The sequence below is a fragment of the Oratosquilla oratoria genome, chromosome 11, assembly GCF_046742065.1.
Source record: "Oratosquilla oratoria isolate Oo_2021 chromosome 11, ASM4674206v1, whole genome shotgun sequence".
Lineage (NCBI taxonomy): Eukaryota > Metazoa > Arthropoda > Malacostraca > Stomatopoda > Squillidae > Oratosquilla > Oratosquilla oratoria.
Genome location: NC_134787.1, coordinates 48,231,707 through 48,253,438, shown reverse-complemented (window position 1 = coordinate 48,253,438; position 21,732 = coordinate 48,231,707). Strand labels below are relative to the sequence as shown.

Below are 21,732 nucleotides of genomic sequence, written 5' to 3'. Positions count from 1 at the left end.
AGGAACACTAATCACTGTATACAAACAAATCATAACCACACTTGACTATGCTTACAAAGCATAGTTCCCAACAATCAAGAAAACGAGATCCTGCAATGGGTGGGAGTGGTTTTTATGCCTTTATTTTATTTGGCTACCTCCCTTATAAGGGGGAAAAGAGCCTTTGGTATATGTATATATGTAATTACATAAACCAAAATCCTCTCCATAGACCAATAATGAAAATAATAGGTATGCAGTTTGGTGCAAAAGCCCTTGAATCCATCTGTCCTTCATACTGTATTAATCACATAAAAAAAAAAAAAACTCAAACATTTCAACCAACAACCTACCACATGTACCTCACAGCATGTGTATGCAAAAAGACATATTCATATAATAAAACAAACACAAGAACTGACCCCAAAATTCCATACTACCCCTGACTACCCTCCAGACATCAGCCCACTTGAGAAATCCCATGACAAAGAAGAACCACAGTGGCACAACTGCATTCATGCCATCGCCCTGTATTGAAATGCCAGCACAGAATAGGCTAGGCCACAGACTCAAATTAGCCCATATGCAGTCACCACGCAGAAGACACCGAACACCTCATCTTACACTGTGTTTCTTCCTTTTCTTGGGAGGGTGGTAGATAGAGCATTGATGGATTATGTAGTGGTAAATAGGACTATGATAGGAAGAGTTAAGGATGTACATGTGCTAAGGGGAGAGGGTGGGGGAATATCAAATAATTTTTTGGTGGAAGGTAAGTTGAGAGTGGAGGATAGATGGAGAAAGAGGAAAGGGACAAAAGGTAGGGAGGTGCTTAGAGTGAACTCTTTAAAGGAGAAGGAGTACAAGAAAAAGAGGAAGGAGGAGTGGGAGGGTGTGAAGGATAGAGTAGAGCTAGGTGTGGAGGAGGAATGGGGATGGTTCAAGGAGGGAGTCACAAAGTGTGCAAGGATGGTGTGTGGAACAAGAAGGACAGGAGGAAATAGAAGGAAGGGTAGTGAATGGTGGGATGAGGAAACAAAGAAGGTTGTAGAAGAGAAGAAGCGAGCTTTTACAGATTGGTTACAAAATAGGACGAGGGAGTCATATGAGAGGTACAAAGAAAAGAAAAGAGAAGTAAAGCAAAAGGTAAAGGAGGCAAAGAGGAGAGCAGATGTGAAGTGGGGTAAGAGTATGACAGAAAATTTTGAAAGTAATAAAAAGATGTTTTGGAAATAAATTAAGAGAGGAAGAGGAGGCGAATCAAGTAGAGAAGAAAAGGTAAAAGGTGGAGATGGAGAGATGATAATGGAAGAGAAGGCAGTAAGGGGAAGATGGGCAGAATATTTTAGGGAGTTGCTAAATGTGAAGGAGGATAGGGAAGGAAAGATAGTTGCAGTGGGAAATGCTAAGAAAATGAGAGTGATGAGTGAGGAAAATGGAGGAGAAATAAGGAAGGATGAAGTGAAGGCAGTTGTTAAGATGATGAAAGTAGATAAGGCACCTGGTCTGGATGGATGCCATGCAGAATGTCTAAAAAAAGGAGGTACAGTGATGGTGGACTGGCTGGTGAGGTTATTTAATGTTTGCTGGAGAGAGGGTAGAGTGCCGGAGGAGTGGAGGTGCCTGTATAGTTCCATTTTACAAGGGAAAAGGGGACAAGTGTGAATGTAGTAGTTTCAGAGGGATTAGCTTGTTAAGTGTAGTTGGGAAGGCTTATGGGAGGATCTTGATTGAGAGGATTAGGAGAGGAACAGAGGGAGTAATTGGTGAGGAACAGTGTGGATTTAGGACGGGTAGAGGTTGTGTACATCAGATCTTTGTGGTAAGACAAATATGTGAGAAAGCTATAGGAAAGGGGAAGGATGTTTTTTGGGCTTTTATGGATCTGGAAAAGGCTTACGATAGGGTAGACAGAAAGGCACTGTGGGAGGTTATGCAGATATATGGGATAGGAGGAAAGCTTCTTGGAGCTGTCAAGAGTTTTTATGAGAGTAGTAGAGCTTGTGTCAGGATTAGAAATGGAGAGAGTGAGTGGTTCGAGGTAAAGGTGGGACTTCATCAAGGATGTGTTATGTCGCCCTGGCTGTTCAACTTATACATGGATGGGGCAGTGGGAGAGGTGAATGCAAGGGTAGTGGGTCAGGGATTGGAGATGGTTAAAGAAAATGGAGAAAAGTGGGAGGTGAGCCAGCTGTTGTTTGCAGATGACACTGCGCTTGTGGCAGGATCGGAGGAGGGACTGAGGAAGTTGGTGACAGAGTTTGGGAGAGTATGTGATAGAAGAAAGCTAAAGATAAATGTGGGTAAAAGTAAGGTGATGAGATGTACAAGGGGTGAAAGTGGCAGTAGACTGGAAGTGAGCATTAAGGGAGAGCGACTGGAGGAAGTGGATAGTTTTAGATACTTGGGTGCAAATGTGGTAGGAAAAGGTGGAGGTAGAATGTAGATTGAGAGAAGCGAGTAAATGCCTTGGTGGATTGAAGAGTGTAATGAGGAATAGACATTTGGGAATGGATACTGAGAGGAGACTGTATGAAGGAGTGATTGTGCCAACAGCACTGTATGGGGCAGAAACATGGAACATAAGAGAGGAAGAGAGAAGGAGTTTGAGATGAGGTGTTTGAGAAGTATGATGGGGGTTACTAGGCTGGATAGAGTGACAAATGAGGAGGTGGGGAGAAGAACAGGGGTAGAAAGGGAGTTGGGAGATAGGGTTGATGAAATAGTATTAGGATGGTTTGGACACATGGAAAGAATGAGTGAAGAAAGACTAGTAAAAGAGGTATGGAAGGCAGATGTGGAGGGAGTGAACATGAGGGGACGTCCTAGGATGAGGTGGATGGATGGGGTGAAGGGGGCTTTGGGGAAGAGGGGAATGTCTATTGAAGAAGGACGGGAGAGGACAGTTGTTGTGATGCATGAGGTGGAATGGGCGGTGGTATGGGGGGTGAGGTAGTATGTGTGAGCAAAATTTGACGCAGCCCGAAGGGATTTCTCCCCGTCTTCTCCTTTTATGCATGGGGGGACGGAGAGGGGGGGTCGCCGTTTTAATGAAGCGGCCTTGCTGTGGATGTGCTGTGTCTGGCGACACTGCTTCTGACCCAGGGCAGTGGACAAGGTGCAGGGATGACCCGTCATCCAGGAGGTGCTAAGATAAGAGGGAGGGTGGAGGGGTGTGGAGTGTATTCAGGGATGGAATGGGTGGGAATGATTTTATGCCTTTTCCTTTTTGGCTACCTCCCTTGTAAGGGGGGAAAAAGCCTTGGTATATGTATGTATGTATGTATTATTATTCTTCCCATATTGCCGTGTGATGCTTTCACAGCCAAAAACAAGAGATTGCACCATCAAGTTTAGCCACTCCTTTCATTGATCTTAACATGTCAGTCATGTCAACTATCTATCTCTCTCTCATTGAATTCTCATTGAGTTTTTTTGTCATATCTCTACCTGTATAGTGAAAAGAAACTATGTTTGTCAACAATGTGTATCTCCACAATCTTGATGTGCTTGTCATGTGACATCCATTATTGCCACTTGAGTCTTCTATTTTACTTTTGTAATTGTTTCATCTCCCAGTAATCAAGTCATTGATGGTCTTTTTTTATTTTTAACCATTTTCAATATTTTTTGTTTTTGGTGTTAGGTTATTTTTCATGTTTGTCTTTGTTTTATAATGTCAGGGTAAGGCAAGCATAACTTCACAGGAATTGGAGAAAAACCCATCTTTATTGTTGGAAGGAACCTATTTTTCTAACAGTAGTGAGTTGCATATGGATTGAGCTAATAGCCATGGTCAGTTCCAAGCAAGAGACTTTGGGGCAATGGATTGATTGAATGAATTGTTGCTTGTACAATATATTTCATTGAATTTATCTTCAACTATTTTTGCAGATGAAGACAGTATGGCAGATGTAGTCACAGGACAGGACAAAGGTGATGGCAGTGCAGATACTCAACCCATCGAGGAGGTCCAAGAGGAGGAGAGGGGGCGTGGCAAAAGGAAAATAATACCAAAAAGTCCAGAATTTCCTCCAGCCAAGCTCAGAAAGACTAGTAGCACTCCAGCTAGCCCTGGTCGATTGAGCAAAGTCAGTGAGTCTCTATCTATATCTACACTGGCAGCCCGAGGACAAGGGCGAGGTAGAGCTGGAAGGAGGGGAAGCACAGATTCTAATGCTAGTAGTGCAGCAAGTAGTATTACTTCATCTCGCACTGTTTCCACCAGGAGAAGCCGACGCAGCAGCACAAGTTCAGATGCAAGTGTCACATCTCCCAAAGATTCTCATGTCAAAGGAGCTACAAAAGCCTTAGCAGGACAGAGCCCAAAATCATCAGTGAAACAATCGGCGAAAACTGCCGGGAACCAGTCGACAAAAACTCCAACAAAACAAGCACAAACCAAAGCATCATCAAAACGTGCACAAACAAGTAAAGTGTCACGAGCAACAGGAAAACAAACTCAGGCAAAATCTAAAAATTTAAAACAAAAGCAAACAAAATCATTAACTAAAGAAATTAGAACAAGGACAACAGCAGCTCAGAACATGAAAGCTGCATCCAGACAGGCTCCAGCTAAAAGTAAAACCAAACAAAGTGCAACAAAACTTGCTTCAACAAAACAAACTCCAACAAAACAAGGATCTGAAACAGGTGCACCAGGCAGATCAAAGCGTAAAAGAGGGGCAGCAAAAATGGATACACCTTCCCCACATACTGCCAGTGATGACAATTCTCCTGTTACTAGTGATGGAGGTACCAGAAGAAGCAGAAAACGTATGAAAAAGGTCTTGGACAAGGACTTTGAGGAAATTGAGGAAGTGTGTCCATCATCATTGGAAGGGCAGTTGTTAAAATCAGTAGTTACCAGTGAGGATAACTCTGCAGAAAGTGAAATACTAAGGGAAAATGATGATTCAGAAACTGGAAATACTTCAGAGGGGGAACAGGTGGGTGAAAAAGCAACTGAAGAGGATATTGGTGATCATCAAAGTGAAAGTGATGTGGAGAGGGAGAGTATAGAAAGTGTTACTAAAGAAGAGGAAAGTACTAGTACTTGTGCTGAGAATGAAAGTCTTTCAAGAGAGATAGAGGAAATAGAGACTACAAAAGAAATTAAAGCAGAAAGTTCAAAGGAGACGGAGGAAACAGAATGTTTGAAGCATATAATAGTTGGGGAAACCAGTTGTAACATAGATGAAAGTGAAACTATTGGGAAAATGGCAGAACATATTTCTGGAAGTGAAGAAAAGGAAAAGAAAGTAGAAAATGTGTCAAAGGAAAGAGAAATAGTAGGGAGTATTATTGAAGACAGTAAAGTTGAATGTATTGAAGTGGACAGTAGAAGTATGGAAGAGTGTGAAGAAGAGAAAACTGAAGGAACTGTGTCTGAGGACAGTGGACTTGTAGAGAAAGAAGACAAAGAGGGAAAAGTCCTTGAGGAAATATCAGAAAATAGTGACAATACGAGTTCTTCATCTCAGCAGACTGAAGTTGATAGTACTTTTGTAACAGAGAGTAAGCCCAAAACTGCATTAACTGGTGAAAGTGAAGTTCCTATTAGTGTAATGGAAGATGGTGCTACTAGTGAAGTAAGGAGCAGAGATGAATTGATGGAAGATACGATTGGTGCTGATTGTAAAGTAGGAGGCTCAGGTGACATTGAGGATGAAGGTGATGCTGCAGGTTCATCTGAAATTAAGGATTGTGTTGCAAGTGATGATAAGAAGGTTGATGATACTGTTGATGTTATTGTGGACAAAGAAGATGGTGATGATGTGATACAAGTAGAGAAAGATATTGTTAATGAGATGGAAAAGGATGATGTGCAGGAAGTAGAAGAAGGTGATATGGAGGATGTGAATGATGATGTACAGGAAGTGGAAAATGATTCTGTGAAGGAACAGGAGAATGATGATATGAAAGCGTTGGATGGTAGAGATGATGTGAAGGAATTGCAGTGTAGTGATGACATGAAGGAAGTGGAAAGTGATAATGATGAGGAGGAAGAAATGAAGAAAGATGTCACGAATAAAGTGGATGAAGATGAAAGTGTGATGGAAATGGAGAAGGATAATGTACAGGAAGAGAACTGTGAAGTGAAAGAAGAGGAGAAAGATGATGGTTATGAGAAAGATGATAAAGAGAAAGTGGAAAGGGATGATGACATGCTCACTGAAAGTAAGGATAGTGTTATCCATGATGTAACAAGTGATATCAAGAACACAGCTGGTGCAGGAACTAGTTGTAGGAATAAAACCATAGTTGTGGAGGGCTCATGTGAAGAAGAGGGTAGTGGAACCACAGTCAAAAATGAAGATGGTGTAAAAGATGATTTTAGAAACTCTGATGCCATTGTAATTGGAAATGACACAGACCTAGATGCAAGACATACAAGTACTACTGTTAAGGTTATTGCAGAGGAGGATGAGGTAAATAAAGATGAATGTACACTCAACTCAGAGAACAGGGATGGATCTGAGGACAAACCTGTATTAATGACAGATTCTCAAGATTCAGGAAGTGATGGGAATGTGATGAAAGAAGAGGAGGAAAGTGAACCTGAGGAAGAAGAAGTAAAAGGAGAACTAGGACTGGAGGAGACCGAAGTTTCTTCAGGTAGAAAGGCAAGGCAGGTTGAGAGTGAGGATGCAGTTACTGACACTGAGACTGAAGAGACCAAGGCAGAAGAGGTTACCATGGCAGACATAGAGGCTGAAGAGACCCAAGCAGAAGAGACTGCAATGACAGACAAAGAAGCTGAAGAGACCAAAGCAGAAGAAGTGATTGTAACTGACACAGGACATACTAAAGAGGAGGAATTGGAAGAAGTGCCTCATGATTCAGGAAGTGACGAGGAAATGACAGAAGTAGTTCAAGAAATTGAAGACAAAATTGAGGAAGTAGGGAAAGTGGGGGAGGAAGCAGTAGGACTTCTCAAGGAGAGTGAAGGTGCAGCAAGTGACAAAGAGGAGGAATGTGAAGATGCACTTGGTGTCACAGAGACTGAACAGAGTGAAGTGGAAGAGTCAGTGACCAAAGCAGAAGAAACCTTGATTGAAGCGGAAGAACCTTCAGCAGAGACAGAAAAGAGCTTGACCAAGGTGGAAGGGACTTCATCTGAGGCAAAGAAGACAGTGACTCAGGAAGAAGAGACCCCGGTGGTAGATGCAGGGCAGGCTGAAGAAGGCGAAAAAGAAGAGGATGGTGGAGAAAAGAATGAACTTCCTAAGTCAGAAAAGAATGAGGAAATGACAGTTGAGCAAGAACTATCTGGCAGTAATGAGGAAGTAGGACTTGTTGAGGAGAGTGAAGCTACATCAGGTGAAGAAGTGGAGGATGATATTGGTAACAGAGGAATAGAACTGGATGAGAGTGAAGAGATTAGTATAACAGAGCTAAGTCAAACTGAGGAAGAGGAGAAGCAAAATACATGTGAAGAAGTTAGGCCAACTAAGGTAGAAGAGGAAGATGAGGAGGAGGAGGAGGATGTGGCAAATGAAACAGTGCAAATTGAGGAGCAGGATGCTCTATCTGGTGAAGAAGCAGAAGAGACTGATAAGGTGGATGCTGTGGTAAGTGAAGTAGATGAAACTGAAGTAATTGGTGAAATAAAAGATCAGGATTCAGAATTAGATGAAACGTGTGGAGAAAAACAAGATAAGATTGTAGAACTGGAGGCAATTGAGGAGGAGGAGGAAGAGGATGTAGAGGCTGATGCACAAATGGATGATATCTCAGAAAATAAAATGGTAGCAGGACCAACTGAGCCACACCCTTTGGTACATGGAGATATTGATACAAAGGATGCTCCTTGTGTGATGGCTTGCAGCAGTAAGGTAGATTCTCCACAGGTGGAAGAGACCTCAGCAATTGATGCAAAACCAAAGCAGACTGAATCATGGGAGGAGATAGAAGATGATGCTGTGTTAGATGAAGAGCTTGGACTAAATGATGATGATATGATGGATGAAGATCTCACACAGGCTGAGGAGGATGCCCTTTTATATGAAGGAGAACAAAGTGATGTTAACAGAGAGACTGTGACGGAAGTGAGTACGGAAAGTGCTGTTACACAAGGACAAGGAGAGAAAGAACCTAGTGTGAGTGATGCAGCAGATAAGGAGAATTCTGTTGATTGTAGAAAAACAGAACAGATTGAAACTGACAAACATGTGAATGGAGACTTCAATACAAAGGTGGGAATTGGTGAGATGTCTAGTACCAAAGGTACAGATCATGTAGAACCAAAAGAGACCACTGGTATGGCTGGAAACTTGGGTCAGACTAAGGAAAAAGACATGGATGGTGATGGTGCATCAGGTGAAGTTTCTGCACAAATTCATAAGGTTGATTCTTTAGTTAGTGTAGCTCATCAGGCTAAGGTGGTTGATGATGTGGAAAAGACGGATGTGGATGCACAGAGAATAGATAGAGGAAGATCATCTAAGGTAGCAGAGGAGGCTTTGTCCTCAATTGAAAAAGTAGAGCAGCCAAAAGCAGAGCATCAGTTGATTGAAAGCATAACCACAAAAGAACTTAGTGAGAAGCCTTTATTTGAGAATGGAGAAGTACAGAAAGCTGAAAAGTTGAAGGAGTCTTTGAAAGAAAAAGAAATCCAGGATAGCTCAGTAGGAAGTAGTGGAATACAAGGTTGTGCTGAAGAAAAGGGTAAGCAAGAGGTAAAAATTAAAAAGGATACAGAAGTTGGTCAAAGTAGTAGTGATACCATGGAAATTTTAACAGAAGCAAAGGAAAATATCAAGTTAATGGATGGTGTGAAGGAAGTTAGTAGTACACAAGGTGAAGCATATAGTGATAATGAAATGGAAGTGGATGATAAGGGAAGTTCCGAAGTCCAAGGCGAAGAGAATGAAAGTAGTACAATTGAAAATGAAAGAAAGGAAAATTTTGCCAAGAGGGAAGAGGCAGATGAAAATATTGAAGTGGAAGTTGGAGTTGAAATGCAAAAAAGAGAGAAAGAAGATAATAAAATAGAATGTGGAAGAAAAGAAAATGTTGAAGAGAATGAAAAAGAAGTTCAAGGCAAAGAGAATGAAAGTAGTACAATTGAAAATGAAAGAAAGGATAATTTTGTCAAGGAAGAAGATGCAGATGAAAATATTGAAGTGGAAGGTGGAGAAGAAATGCAAGACAGAGAGAAAGAAAATGTTGAGGAGAATGAAAAAGAAAGTAAAGAAGAGGAAATTGGTAGATTGCTGGAGGGAAAAGAGGGTGCTAGTAAGATTCAAGTTGGAGAAAAAGGAACCAGTAAAGTACAAGATAAAGAGAGGGAAGTTGGTGAAATGCAAGATGGTGAGACAGAAGCTGGTAAAATACAAGACATCAAGAAAGGAACTAATGAAGTGGAAGTTGAAAAGGAAGAAGCCAATAAAATGCAAGAGGAGGGGAAAGAAACTAGTAATGTGCAAGGAGAGAAGGATATTAGTAAAATAGAACCTGGAGAGAAGGAATATAGTAAAATGCTAGTTGAGGAAAAGGAAGGTAAAGAAATGGAAATTAATAAAGCTCAAACTAGGGCAAAAGAAACTATTGAAAGTCATGATCAAGAGGAAGGACGTAGTAAACTGAAAGATGTTGAAGAGCAAGATGGGAAGAAGGAAACAATTGAAAAGGGAAATGAAAGCATGGAATGGGATAGTACAGGTGTAAGCGGTGAAATGTTAGGAGAGAAGGACAGCCATGAAGCACAAGATGGGGGGGACAATGACATGGAGATGCAAACTGATGAAAAGAAAGATGTTAAAATCCTTGACGAGTTCCACAAAAATACAGAAGAAGACAGTGGAAAGGAAAGTATTGAATTGCAAGATAGAAAAGGTGGAAGTTTTAAGAAGCAGACTGAAATGAAAGAAAATGGCATAGAACCTCATCCTGAAATCAAGAAAATTGTGAAGGGTGAAGAAAAATTGGAGGAAACCAGTGAAATGGAAAGTACAGGAACTGGAGAGAAAACAGAAACTTCTACAGATGATAAAGATGTAAATGAACAACACTTAAAGCTCAGTATTGAAGAAAAAGAAGACAAGCAGGTGAGAAATGGAGGAACACAAAAATATGAAATGAAAGAGGAGAATCCGATAACTGATAGCTCAAAAGCACAGGAGGAAACAAATGGTTCTGAAACACAAGACAAACTTGGAGAGAAGAAACAGTCTGTTGACGGTACTAAGATGCAAGAGGAGACTAACAAATCTCAAACACCAGACTGCACTGGAAAAGAGAAAAGTGTTACAAAAGCAGGCAGTGAAGTTAAATTAGAAAATGGAAAGGACCAGTCTGTAGAGAAAAGTGATGGAGATCAATCAATAGGGAAGGAAGGACAGGGGCATGCACAGAAAAAAATTGTTCATGAACTGAAAGAGGAAAGTGTAATACTAAAATTAGAGGATGGAAAGGTGGAAACAAAGGAAAATGGTGAGAGAATGTCCAAAAGGAGACTGAGTAATGAATCAGCAGATGATGATTATCCAGTTAGTGTGGCAAAGAAGCAACGGGTAGATGAAATGGTAAAGGAAAATCAAACAGAAAGGACAAATGAGAAATCTTTATTGTCAGAAGCCAAAACTAAAGTTCATAAAGTTAGTGAAGTAAAATTACTGAACAGTGAAGAGGTTCCTTTGAAGGAAGAAAAACAAAATACCAGTGATGACTTGTGTAGTGAAAATGGAAAAAATGCAGCAAAATTGAAAGAACAGTGCAATGGGGAGGTGGAAGAGGTAAAAGTGAAACCAATCACACCAGTGAATGAATCTGTAATGAGGGGCAACAGTATGTTGGAGAAGCTACGGAGAAATCGAATGCAATTGGAAGAGATGTTGAAAAGGAATTCTGCAACAGAAAAGGATGAAGATTCAGAAGAAATGTCTTTGCATGGAATCAGCCTAAACAGGGAACAGAAAGCTGAAGTAAAGCAGTTGTTAGAGGACAAAGGAATTAGCAAAGGTAAGATATTTTAAGTCCATTGAAACTTTTGTCTTTGCTTTGCCTTTTATTCAATCATGCTTTTATCTTTTGTTTTCTTCATCATGTTAATCATGGTTTTGCTTTCTTTTTTACTTTCTAAACATTTTTAGTTAAAAAATACTTAAGTAATGAGTGAATGTCTTCAGGCCAGTTATGTGAGTTTGGATCAGCCTTACACAAGGCTACTGGTTTTAGTCTGTTATGCTCCTCTTTTCTTTTCTCCTTTTTTTAAATTTATCCTTGTCCCACATTTTTACAATGTGTATATAGTTTTTCTTTTCATGTTTCTTTAGCTGTGCTTCAACATGTTCTTCATATGAGACCTACTATGGGCATTTGCCTAAAGTAGGTTTTTCCACAGGTTAACCAGGCTCCTCCTCCTTTATTCTCGTACTTCATATAAGGATGGCAAGTCTAGTCCTTTTAGTCACTCCTCATATGATTTATCTGCAAGGTTAGGAATCAGTTTGATTACTATTCTGTATTCTTAACCTTTTTATCCTTCACAAGAGCTGTGGATCAGATGTGAAAGTTTTTTATTAGAAGCAGCTTTTCATTTATTACACACACCAGAAGCTAGAGAATTGAAATTGGTAAACCAGTAATATTTGTAAGCTTGGAGGTCTCTCTCTCTCTCTCTTCTCTTGCAATTCCTCTAATTCTCTAGATATATGAAAATAGTCAACAAATCAACCTCTTGTGTAGGCTAGTTCTTCATGGCCATAAAAAATAAATCCAATTTTGAATCCTTAGCTACTTAGTGCAAATTAAGTAAGCTCTTTAGTTGTTTCCATGTGATACTGCAGTCTACAACATCATACAGAAACTACTTGTAGGCAATAGGCCTACATTGAGCAGGCTCTTATGTGGCAATTGTATTTCTATATGATGCTGTAGGCCATAGATCTACAGTGAGGGAGTTCCAGGCAGCAGATATTTCCAAGTGATACTCTATGCTGTAGTCCTCCAATAAACAAGTTCAATGCAGCAATTGGGTGTCTGTGTTATGCACTATGGCCTTTAGGCCATGGATCTACACTGAGTAACAATGTTTTTTTTCCCTTAGAATCACTTGAGGTTAGTATGAGGGGAAAAATATTCCTATTTTACATTGAAGGAAAAAAATTGGGTTATCATAAGTATTTGATTTCCAGAATTGCAGCTCTACTCTTCACTTAATTCAGGCTCAGGCATTTAGGCTTTATTTTTATCATCTCTTCATTGTAGTGAAAAGCTACTTTTATATTCATTTATGATGTTTGTCTTGTTCACAATCTTGCTGATATATTTGTTGGGTAACAAGTTAACCATAACCCCCTAGATCTTTTCTTTTTCCTTTTTGTAATTGTTTCATTTCCCATTGAGTAATACAGTGATGGTCTTTTTGAGTTTTTTTTTTTATTATTTCTAGTATTTGTCATTTTGTGTCCTCTCATTCTTTAAGCAGATATTTGTTTTGTATTTGCACATTTAGTGCCAGGAGGAGCCAAGTAAAGAGGGAGGGAGGGATGGTGAATGGGAGTGGAGTATGTGGCTACCTCCATTGTGCAGGAAAAAAAAAAGCCCTTGATATATATATATACATATATATATATATATATATATATATATATATTTAAATATATGTGTGTGTGTGTGTGTGTACATATATATATGTACATTCAGTCCAATCTAAAACCACAAATGACCTATGCTTGTGGGATTCCCTTTTTCTATCGATCAAACTTGGCTTTAAATTCAGTTATACAAGTAGTTTAAGATTGGACAGGACTTTGGAAAACATGTATACATGAAGTTGCTATGTAGTTATTGCTGTAAAAATATTGCTCATTATTTGTATTGTGTATAATCATGAAAAAGGTTGTCTTCTGAAAGCAAGGAGACCTCCATAACTAGATGGTTTACAAATTGTAATGTGTGTCTTTTGCCATTCTTATAGATGCAAATGAAGAAGAAGTACTACAATGTTTATTAGATCACATGATGGCCAATCATCTCCTGGGCTCTATGAACACACCTCGCCTTCACAAGTTCCTTCGACAAATCCTGGATAATTATAATTCCCTGCCAAGTGTGGAGGACAGCAAGAAGCACAGCCTATGTCTTGTGAGTTCTTTTTAATTTTTCAAGTCCTGGGCATATCAGTTGGTACTCAGTATTGTCTGGATTCTTTCCCAGGTATATTGACTGTAAATGAGCTTTAACCACTTCCATACGGTGACGCCTACGTAGGCGGCATGTTGCCGATGTCGCCATCTTGATTATATTTATTGTAGTCGTACCTACGTAATTTTCATTCTCTCTAAACTGGCTTCATCAGTTTTCTATGGTTATCAAAATACACGGGTGAAAGAGAACGAACGATTGAGCACTGACTTTATTTTTTATAATGCAATTATTATGACGCAACATCGCACGTCGGGCAGCTGATGCTGCCAGACGTGTGATGTGCCCCGTAGTGAAGAGGTTAAAATGTAGTGAATAACTTGTGTAATAGTATTTGATAAGTTCTGTTGATGGTATATCTCTCAAATAAAGAAGTTGGGAGTGATTGGAAGAGATGAATAAAGAGTAGTTGTCATCTGATTCAAAATTTATTTTGAGTGGATAAGGAGATTGGCATATGGTGAAGTGGTGATATTAAACCAGCTCTGCCTTGCAAGAGTTGTGCTTTGCTGTATTGCTTTTGACCCAAACATTGTGATTTGGGACAGTGTGACCCTTTATCTTTGAGTTACTGAGATGGGAGAGGTGGTTGAATGGGAGTTATGTTTGATATATGTACTTTGTCTCAACCCTCCCCACTTAATAGGAGCCTTTGACAAGTGTATGTGTATGTGTGATTCACCATGGTCTTGGATCATGTGTTGTAGTTGCAATCAACAGCTATCGCCCACCTGTATGAGAACTGAGAGCTCATATATTCCCTGATCTATGGATAATGCGATGACCTCACATACACACACCCAACTCCTTGCCCACCAGAATTAGAGTCTCAGCACAGAGTGCAGCAATAAGAACATAAGAATGATGGAGACTGCAAGAGACTGTAAAGCCTACACTTGGCAGTTTCATGTCCATTACCACCTGTCATCCCTATCCATAAAGTTGTCTGTTTCTTGAAGCAACCAATAGTTTCAGTGTTCGCTACATGGTTACTAAGTCTTATCCATTTGTTGATCACCCTATTAATAAACCAATTCTTGCCTGTATCCTTCTTAAATCTAAATTTGTCCTGTTTAAATCCATTACTGTGAGTCCTGCCTTGTTGTTAATATGATGACCTTGTTTATATTGCCCTTGTTAAAGCCTTTGATCCACTTAAACACCTCTATTAGATCGCCCTGCATTTTTTGTCTTTCTGGAGAGTGTAAGTTAAGGTGCCTAATTTCTGAGCCCATGTATCATTTTGGTCATTCTCTTCTGTACTGATTCTAGTGAATTGATGTCCATTCTATAAGACGGAGACCAAAACTGTGCTGCATAGTCAAGGATAGGTCTAACTAATGCTAGATAGAATTTAATAATTACTTCTGCACTTTTATTCATAACTGTCCTAGCAGTCCTAATGCTCTGTTAGCCATGCTGAAATTTTTTCAGATCTGGGCAGGATTCAAACTCGGATCACTCAGTTAGCAGTTGAGAACAATACCAATGCACCACCAAACCATGTGTGTGTGTGTTTGTATGCACATGTATACATGAGCATGAAAGTGTTGTGTAAACAATTATCTTGCTTGTCATACCTATGTATTTCCTTCTTTCCCTTCTTCACCTCATCCTTGCTTCTCCTTCTCTATCTCTCAGTTTGTCTGTCAGTCACATTAATATTTTGTTCCCAAGTCAGGATGAATTTATATGACTGTTGTACTGCCCTGTTCAACAGAAAGCAGTGGAATGGGCCAAGGATCACAAGAACATGAACCTGCGACACGAACTGGAGGTGACTCTTATGACACTCTATTTCAACACGGGTCACTTGAAGGAGGCTGAAGCAGCAGCAACAACACTCTTCAATGAAACTAAGAAGCTGCAGGACAAGGAGAAGACTGTCAAGGTAATTTGTGAAGTATTGTCTGTAAACATACTTGCTTTAATTTGTTTTTACGCATTTAAACATGTATATATATATTGCTAAAGTAAAACCAGTCAAAGTTATACAAGACTACAAGAAATTATTGGTGTTTTAATGCTTGTTTAGAGTTGTATTACATGTGCAGATGCAATTATTGGAATGTTCATTTCATATCTTTTTAATTATTACAAAGAGTGTGTCATCAGACTTTCCCCCTTCAGTGTTCCAGGTGTGAAATTAAGAGCAATCACATTCTAAAGAGAGGGGAGGGGATGAGATGGGTGGGAGTGGTTTCTATGCCTTTATCTTTGTGGCTACCTCCCATGTAAGGGGGAAAAAAGCCTTTGGTATATGTATGTATTAATGTATATATATATTTATGCTCATGAATTTATTTATTTATTTTATTTTATTTTTATTATAGGTGTGGGATGGGTGGAGCATGGGTGCATGCTTTGGCTGGCTATCTTCCTTATAGGGTGGAAGGAGCCTTTTGGTATATAGATACAGATTATTTGATTAATTTTTATTTATTTACTGATAATTCTATTAACTTTTCACTCTCTAACATTCACTGTTTAAGGAACTTAACTGGCAAGTTGGTCCAAGGGCATAGGTCATCAAATTCTATGCTACAAAGTCCTCTATAAGGGGCACCATCCTAGCCTCCTGATAGGGGTTTTTCCAAAATTAAACCAAATCAGCATCATCAAGAAATATTGTAGACCACTATCTAGCCAAGGGTGTTATTCCCTTTGGTACAGTAGTGTACTTAATACATTTTGTTCAAGCTGAAAACATGTTATTTTATACAGCTGATGGCCTGAAGGGTGTTTTAATTTATCAAGATCACATTCATGGGTGAGGTGCTCTTCAAATTTGTAGAATTTCCTGTCCTTTGCTGGAGCAGAATTTATGAAGAACTCTACTTCGTTGAAGGGCAAAGGATAAAATTAAAACGGATCACTAGTACACTATAGTGATAAAGCAGTGGAGGTAAACCAGCTCCAGCTGTTATGCTGTGGAGGTGCTGTGTGCCATTACTTTGCCTTTGACTGTAGCACCCTGGTGGGGAACAAAGATGACCCTTCATCCCCAAGGGGTTATGGGTGTGGTAATCACTACATTTTGATGGGTTTGGTCAAGAGTATTTGATTTGACTTGGCCACTCCTCTTAAAAGGGGGAGAGGCCCTTTAGTATGAATTTATATGTACTAATACCTTCTGAATTACTCCTTATTGTAGGCATGTTTAGTGCTGAGTCGAGCATACCATGCCATGGGTAATGTTTCCAAAGCTCGTTCAAACCTCACCACAGCCAAGACAGAAGCTATCAAGATTTATACTCCTCCTGACCTTCAGGCACAACTTGATCTTCAGTCTGGTGAGTAGATTTTTCAGTTTTAGTCACTATACTACATTAACTACCCCAACACTAGTATTTACAGATTGAATTGCTACCCTGTGTTGAATGAAATTTTGTATTTTCTTTTTATATTTTCATTCCAAGCCCTTATCTTGGGTGAAGGACCAGTGATGGGTACCAGCTTGTGAGGGTCCTGCAAGATGGATTGCAGAGAAATCCATTGTAAAAAATTATCAATACCTTTGAGAATGGTTGTGTATGGATGATGCATGAGGGGGACGGAGAGGGGGGGTCGCCAATTTAATGAAGCAGCCTTGCTGTGATGTGCTGTGTCTTGCAGCACTGCTTCTAACCTAGGGCAGTGGACAAGATGCAGGGATGACCCATCATCCAGCAGGTGTCAAGATAAGAGGGAGGGATGAGGGTAGAGGGGAGTGGAGTATGTAGGGGATGGAATGGATGGGAGTGGTTTCCCCTTTCTGGCACGTCTTTGGTCCCACTCGTGCCGGTTAAAAGAGCTTATACTGTATATACAGACGCTCCTCAACTTACGTTTTAGTTACGTTCCGAATGGCCGAACGTAAGTTGAAAATGAACGTAAGTTGTTACTGTACTATACATCGGTAAATTCTATTACTGTATCTTATAAAACACCCCTAAATCATTAATTAAACACATAACATTGTAAAATAATAACATTAATTTCAAATAGATTAAATTCAAGCAACATAAATTGAGATGGTGGAGGAGGAGGAGGAGGAGGCAAGGCATTTTCAGTTTGTCGTCTGCGCAATGTAAACAATGGACGCAGCGTCGTGCGCAAGTATCGTTTGAACTACAGAGAGCGCGGTAAACTAAAAAATTCACTCAAATTTTTTTTTTTTTTTAATTTTTTTTTTACCGTCAGTTCAAACGTAAAATCGAATGAACGTAAGTAGAGGAGCGTCTATATATATAGACACGACTTGTATTATAATAAACAGATAAACAAAATTGTCAGAGAATCCTACAACTTGCTAAGATCAATAAAAGTGGCATTTACATATTTGGACAAAGAAATTATTTAAAAAAATATTGGTCACACTGATAAGGCCCTGGCTAGAATATGCGGTGACATTGTGGTCACCCAGTACCAAAAAGAATATAAAGAATCCAGAGAGCAGCCACAAAAATGGCACCTGCACTTGCAAACTTGTCATATGAGGAGAGATTGGCTAAACTGGAGTTACCGACTCTGGAGCAAAGAAGAGAGAGGTGACCTACTGACCATCTATAGAATCATGAAGGGCACAGAAATACTCGATAGAGAGGACTTGTTAAACTGGGACAAGAGAAACACAAGAGGACATGAAAAGGAAATAAAAAAATATAGCTACAGAAGAGATCTGAAGAAAAACAGTTTTCCACATAGAGTTGTGGACACTTGGAACAAATTGGATGAAAAAATGTTATGCACAAAAACCATTCATGAGTTTAAGAGCAAACTAGACACTGCGAGATACAAAGGTGGGACACCATGAGAATAGCTCCCCTTCCTGCAAAATACAACTAGGTAAATACACACACACACAGGGTGGAAAGAGGTGATCAGTGGAGTACTGCAAGGATCATTATTGGCTCCAATAATGTTTACTTTTTATGTGAATGACATGGATGATTATGTGAAATGTTACACAAGCTTCTTTGCAGACAATGCCAAACTGTTAAGGAAAGTAAAAACTGAAAAGGATTACGAATCACTGCAGGAAGACCTGTAATTATATAGGAGAATCCTACAACTTGCTAAGATCAGTAAAAGTGGCATTTACATATTTGGACAAAGAAATTATTAAAAAATATTGGTCACACTGATAAGGCCTAGACTAGAATATGCGGCAACATTGTGGTCACCCAGTACCAAAAAGAATATAAAGAATCCAGAGAGCAGCCACAAAAATGGCACCTGCACTTGCAAACTTGTCATATGAGGAGAGATTGGCTAAACTGGAGTTACCGATTCTGGAGCAAAGAAGAGAGAGGGGTGACCCACTGACCATCCATAGAATCATGAAGGGCACAGAAATACTCGATAGAGAGGACTTGTTAAACTGGGACAAGAGAAACACAAGAGGACATGGAAAGAAAATAAAAAATATATAGCTACAGAAGAGATCTGAAGAAAAACAGTTTTCCACATAGAGTGGTGGACACTTGAACAAATTGGATGAAAAAATGCACAAAAACCATTCATGAGTTTAAGAGCAAACTAGGGACTGTGAGATACAAAGGCGGGACACCATGAGCATAGCTCCCCTTCCTGCAAAATACAACTAGGTGAATACACACAAACAAACAAAGGATTTTTTCCCCCTTCAAGGGAGGTAGTTAAGTCAAAAGGCATATTCCCACTCCTGTCCATTCCACTCCCATCCACCATCCTTTGCTCCCTCTCATCCTAGCTCTTCATGGATGACTGGTCATCCCTATATCATGTCCACTGCCTTGGGTTAGAAGCAATGTAGCAAGACATAGTACATCCATAGCAAACTTCATTTAATCGGTGAACCCCCTCCCCCCCTTTTCTCCATACCCTCATGCAGAAAAATAGAAGATGGGAAGAAATCCCATCAGGCTGTGTAAAAATATTATTCACACATAACTGGTCCCTATACCCCCATTCCCAACTCCCTTGCATCACAGTATTATTTATACACAGCTATTCTCCACTCACCCCTATCCCCTGGCTTCTCTTTTCCTTGAGTATAAGTAAATTAAATGTAAAGGAAAAAAAAAAGAATACTATAAGTTAAGAGAGGTATGGGAAGTAGTGAGGAATAAAAGAAACAGCAGTATAGGAAGAATTGGTATGTTTCAAGGAGAAAGTACTAAAGAGTTATTAGGTGTTGTAGTTGCAGTGCTTGGGATATTGTTAGGCATGGGGTCATGTGTTAATGGGTCATGTGGTGTTATAGTATTGCTTGTTGATGGACCCCATCGTACATTCCCTTGGTCTCTAGATAGGTTGTTCTGATACTCTGCATTCTGTTTGTTTGAGAGTTTGTCAGACATTTCTTGTCATTGTGTACCATGTGCCACCATAGTGTTCTGTCATGTGGCTCTTTCATTTTGAAGCTTTCCAATACTTAGAAGGTGAAGTTTGTGAACAATGCAGGTGGAGTAGTCTTCCTTGAATACATGTTGATTTCGTAAGGTAAGTTTGTGTTCTGATTTATTCTAGGGTCATTCTTGGAAAGTGACTCAAATCAGAACAGTGCACCAATCTTTTAAATTATTTCAGGCATCCTACAAGTGGCTGAAGGCAAAGATATGGAAACAGCATTTTCGTATTTCAAAGAAGCTTCCACAAGTTTCGCAAGCAAAACCAAGAGGTCACAGGCTCTCAAATACATGGTCTTGACCAAGGTCCTCCTCGGCAGGTTGGTTGAAAGGCAGCTGGTAAATAAAAAACTGAAGTAAATGAATCACCTGTGGTTTCTCACAGTGTGTTTATAATTTCTTTTCTCCTCTTCCTCCTGTGTTTCAGGATCATATGCCCATTTACTTGGAATTCCTCAAGTAGTACATACATATTTTTTAATAGTTTTGATGGGTCTTACATTATAATCATGTATTCATTTCTTCTAACCATTTTAAACATTATATCTTTGTTGCATATAGGCCTGAGGAAGGGGAAAAGGCTGTCAAGATCCCTGCACATCTAGATGACTTGGATGTAGGAGTGGAAGCAATGCTGGCTGTTTCACAGGCAGCATGTAAATCTTCACTTCAGGACTTCAGGTATGTTAAAAAAATTCAGAACAACTATTGATGGGCAAATATTAGAATGGCAGTTACAGCCTTTTTGCAAAATTGAACTTCCAGCAAAATTACCAACCTGTTTCCTAAAAGGCCAGAGTCATATCTTTTTATAGAATGACACCAAATGTATGTTTAGTTTAAAAAAAGGTTGTAAGATTTTACCTTTATGTTATTTGTGTTAATTCATGTTATTTCAGCTTTGGAAGACAATATATATACATACATACATACATATACCAAGGCTTTTTTCCCCCTTACAAGGGAGGTAGCCAAAAAGGAAAAGGCATAAAATCATTCCCACCCATTCCATCCCTGAATACACTTCACACCCCTCCACCCTCCCTCTCATCTTAGCACCTCCTGGATGATGGGTCATCCCTGCACCTTGCCCACTGCCCTGGGTCAGAAGCAGTGTCGCAAGACACAGCACATTCACAGAAAGGCCGCTTCATTAAATCGGTGGCCCCCACTCTCCGTCCCCTCATGCATAAAGGAGAAGACAGGGAGAAATCCCTTCGGGCTGCGTCAAAATTTGCTCACACATGCTACCTCACCCCCCATCCCCCTGCCCATTCCACCTCATGCATCACAACATCATCCATATACAACCATTCTCCATTCACCCCTGTCTTCTGTCCTCTCCCGTCCTTCCTCAAGAGACATTCCCCTCTTCCCCAAAGCCCCCTTCACCCCATCCATCCACCTCATCCTAGGACGTCCCCTCATGTTCACTCCCTCCACATCTGCCTTCGATACCTCTTTTACTAGTCTTTCTTCACTCATTCTTTCCATGTGTCCAAACCATCCTAATACTCTTTCATCAACCCTATCTCCCAACCCCCTTTCCACCACTGTTATCCTCCTCACCTCCTCATTTGTCACTCTATCCAGCCTAGTAACCCCCATCATACTTCTCAAACACCTCATCTCAAACACATTCAAACTCCTCTCTTCTTCTCTTATGTTCCATGTTTCTGCCCCATACAGTGCTGTTGGCACAATCACTCCTTCATATAGTCTCCTCTTAGCATCCATTCCCAAATGTCTATTCCTTATTACACTTTTTAATCCACCAAGGCATTTACTCGCTTCTCTCAATCTACATTCTACCTCCACCTTCACTCCACCTTTTCCTGCCACATTTGCACCCAAGTATCTAAAACTATCCACTTCCTCCAGTCGCTCTCCCTTAATGCTCACTTCCAGACTACTGCCACTTTCACCCCTTGTACATCTCATCACCTTACATTTACCCACATTCATCTTCAGCTTTCTTCTATCACTAACTTCCTCAATCCCTCCTCTGATCCTGCCACAAGCGCAGTGTCGTCCGCAAACAACAGCTGGCTCACCTCCCACTTTTCTCCATTTTCTTTAACCATCTCCAATCCCTGATCCACTACCCTTGCATTTACCTCTTGCACTACCCCATCCATGTATAAGTTGAACAGCCAGGGCAACATAACGCATCCTTGACGAAGTCCCACCTTTACCTTGAACCACTCACTCTCTCCATTTCTAATCCTGA

The 21,732-nt window shown here is 40.1% G+C and overlaps 1 protein-coding gene across 1 annotated transcript in view; it reads left to right on the top strand.

Moving 5' to 3' along the window:
• The window catches only part of LOC143029797 (uncharacterized), a 41,832-nt gene that overhangs the window by 6,951 nt on the left and 13,149 nt on the right, over positions 1-21,732 (top strand). The window contains exons 2-7 of the mRNA XM_076192799.1: positions 3,874-10,944; positions 12,905-13,071; positions 14,852-15,022; positions 16,286-16,424; positions 19,684-19,822; positions 20,064-20,183. Coding sequence (XP_076048914.1) covers positions 3,874-10,944; positions 12,905-13,071; positions 14,852-15,022; positions 16,286-16,424; positions 19,684-19,822; positions 20,064-20,183 — 7,807 coding nt within the window. The remainder of the gene's footprint in view (positions 1-3,873; positions 10,945-12,904; positions 13,072-14,851; positions 15,023-16,285; positions 16,425-19,683; positions 19,823-20,063; positions 20,184-21,732) is intronic.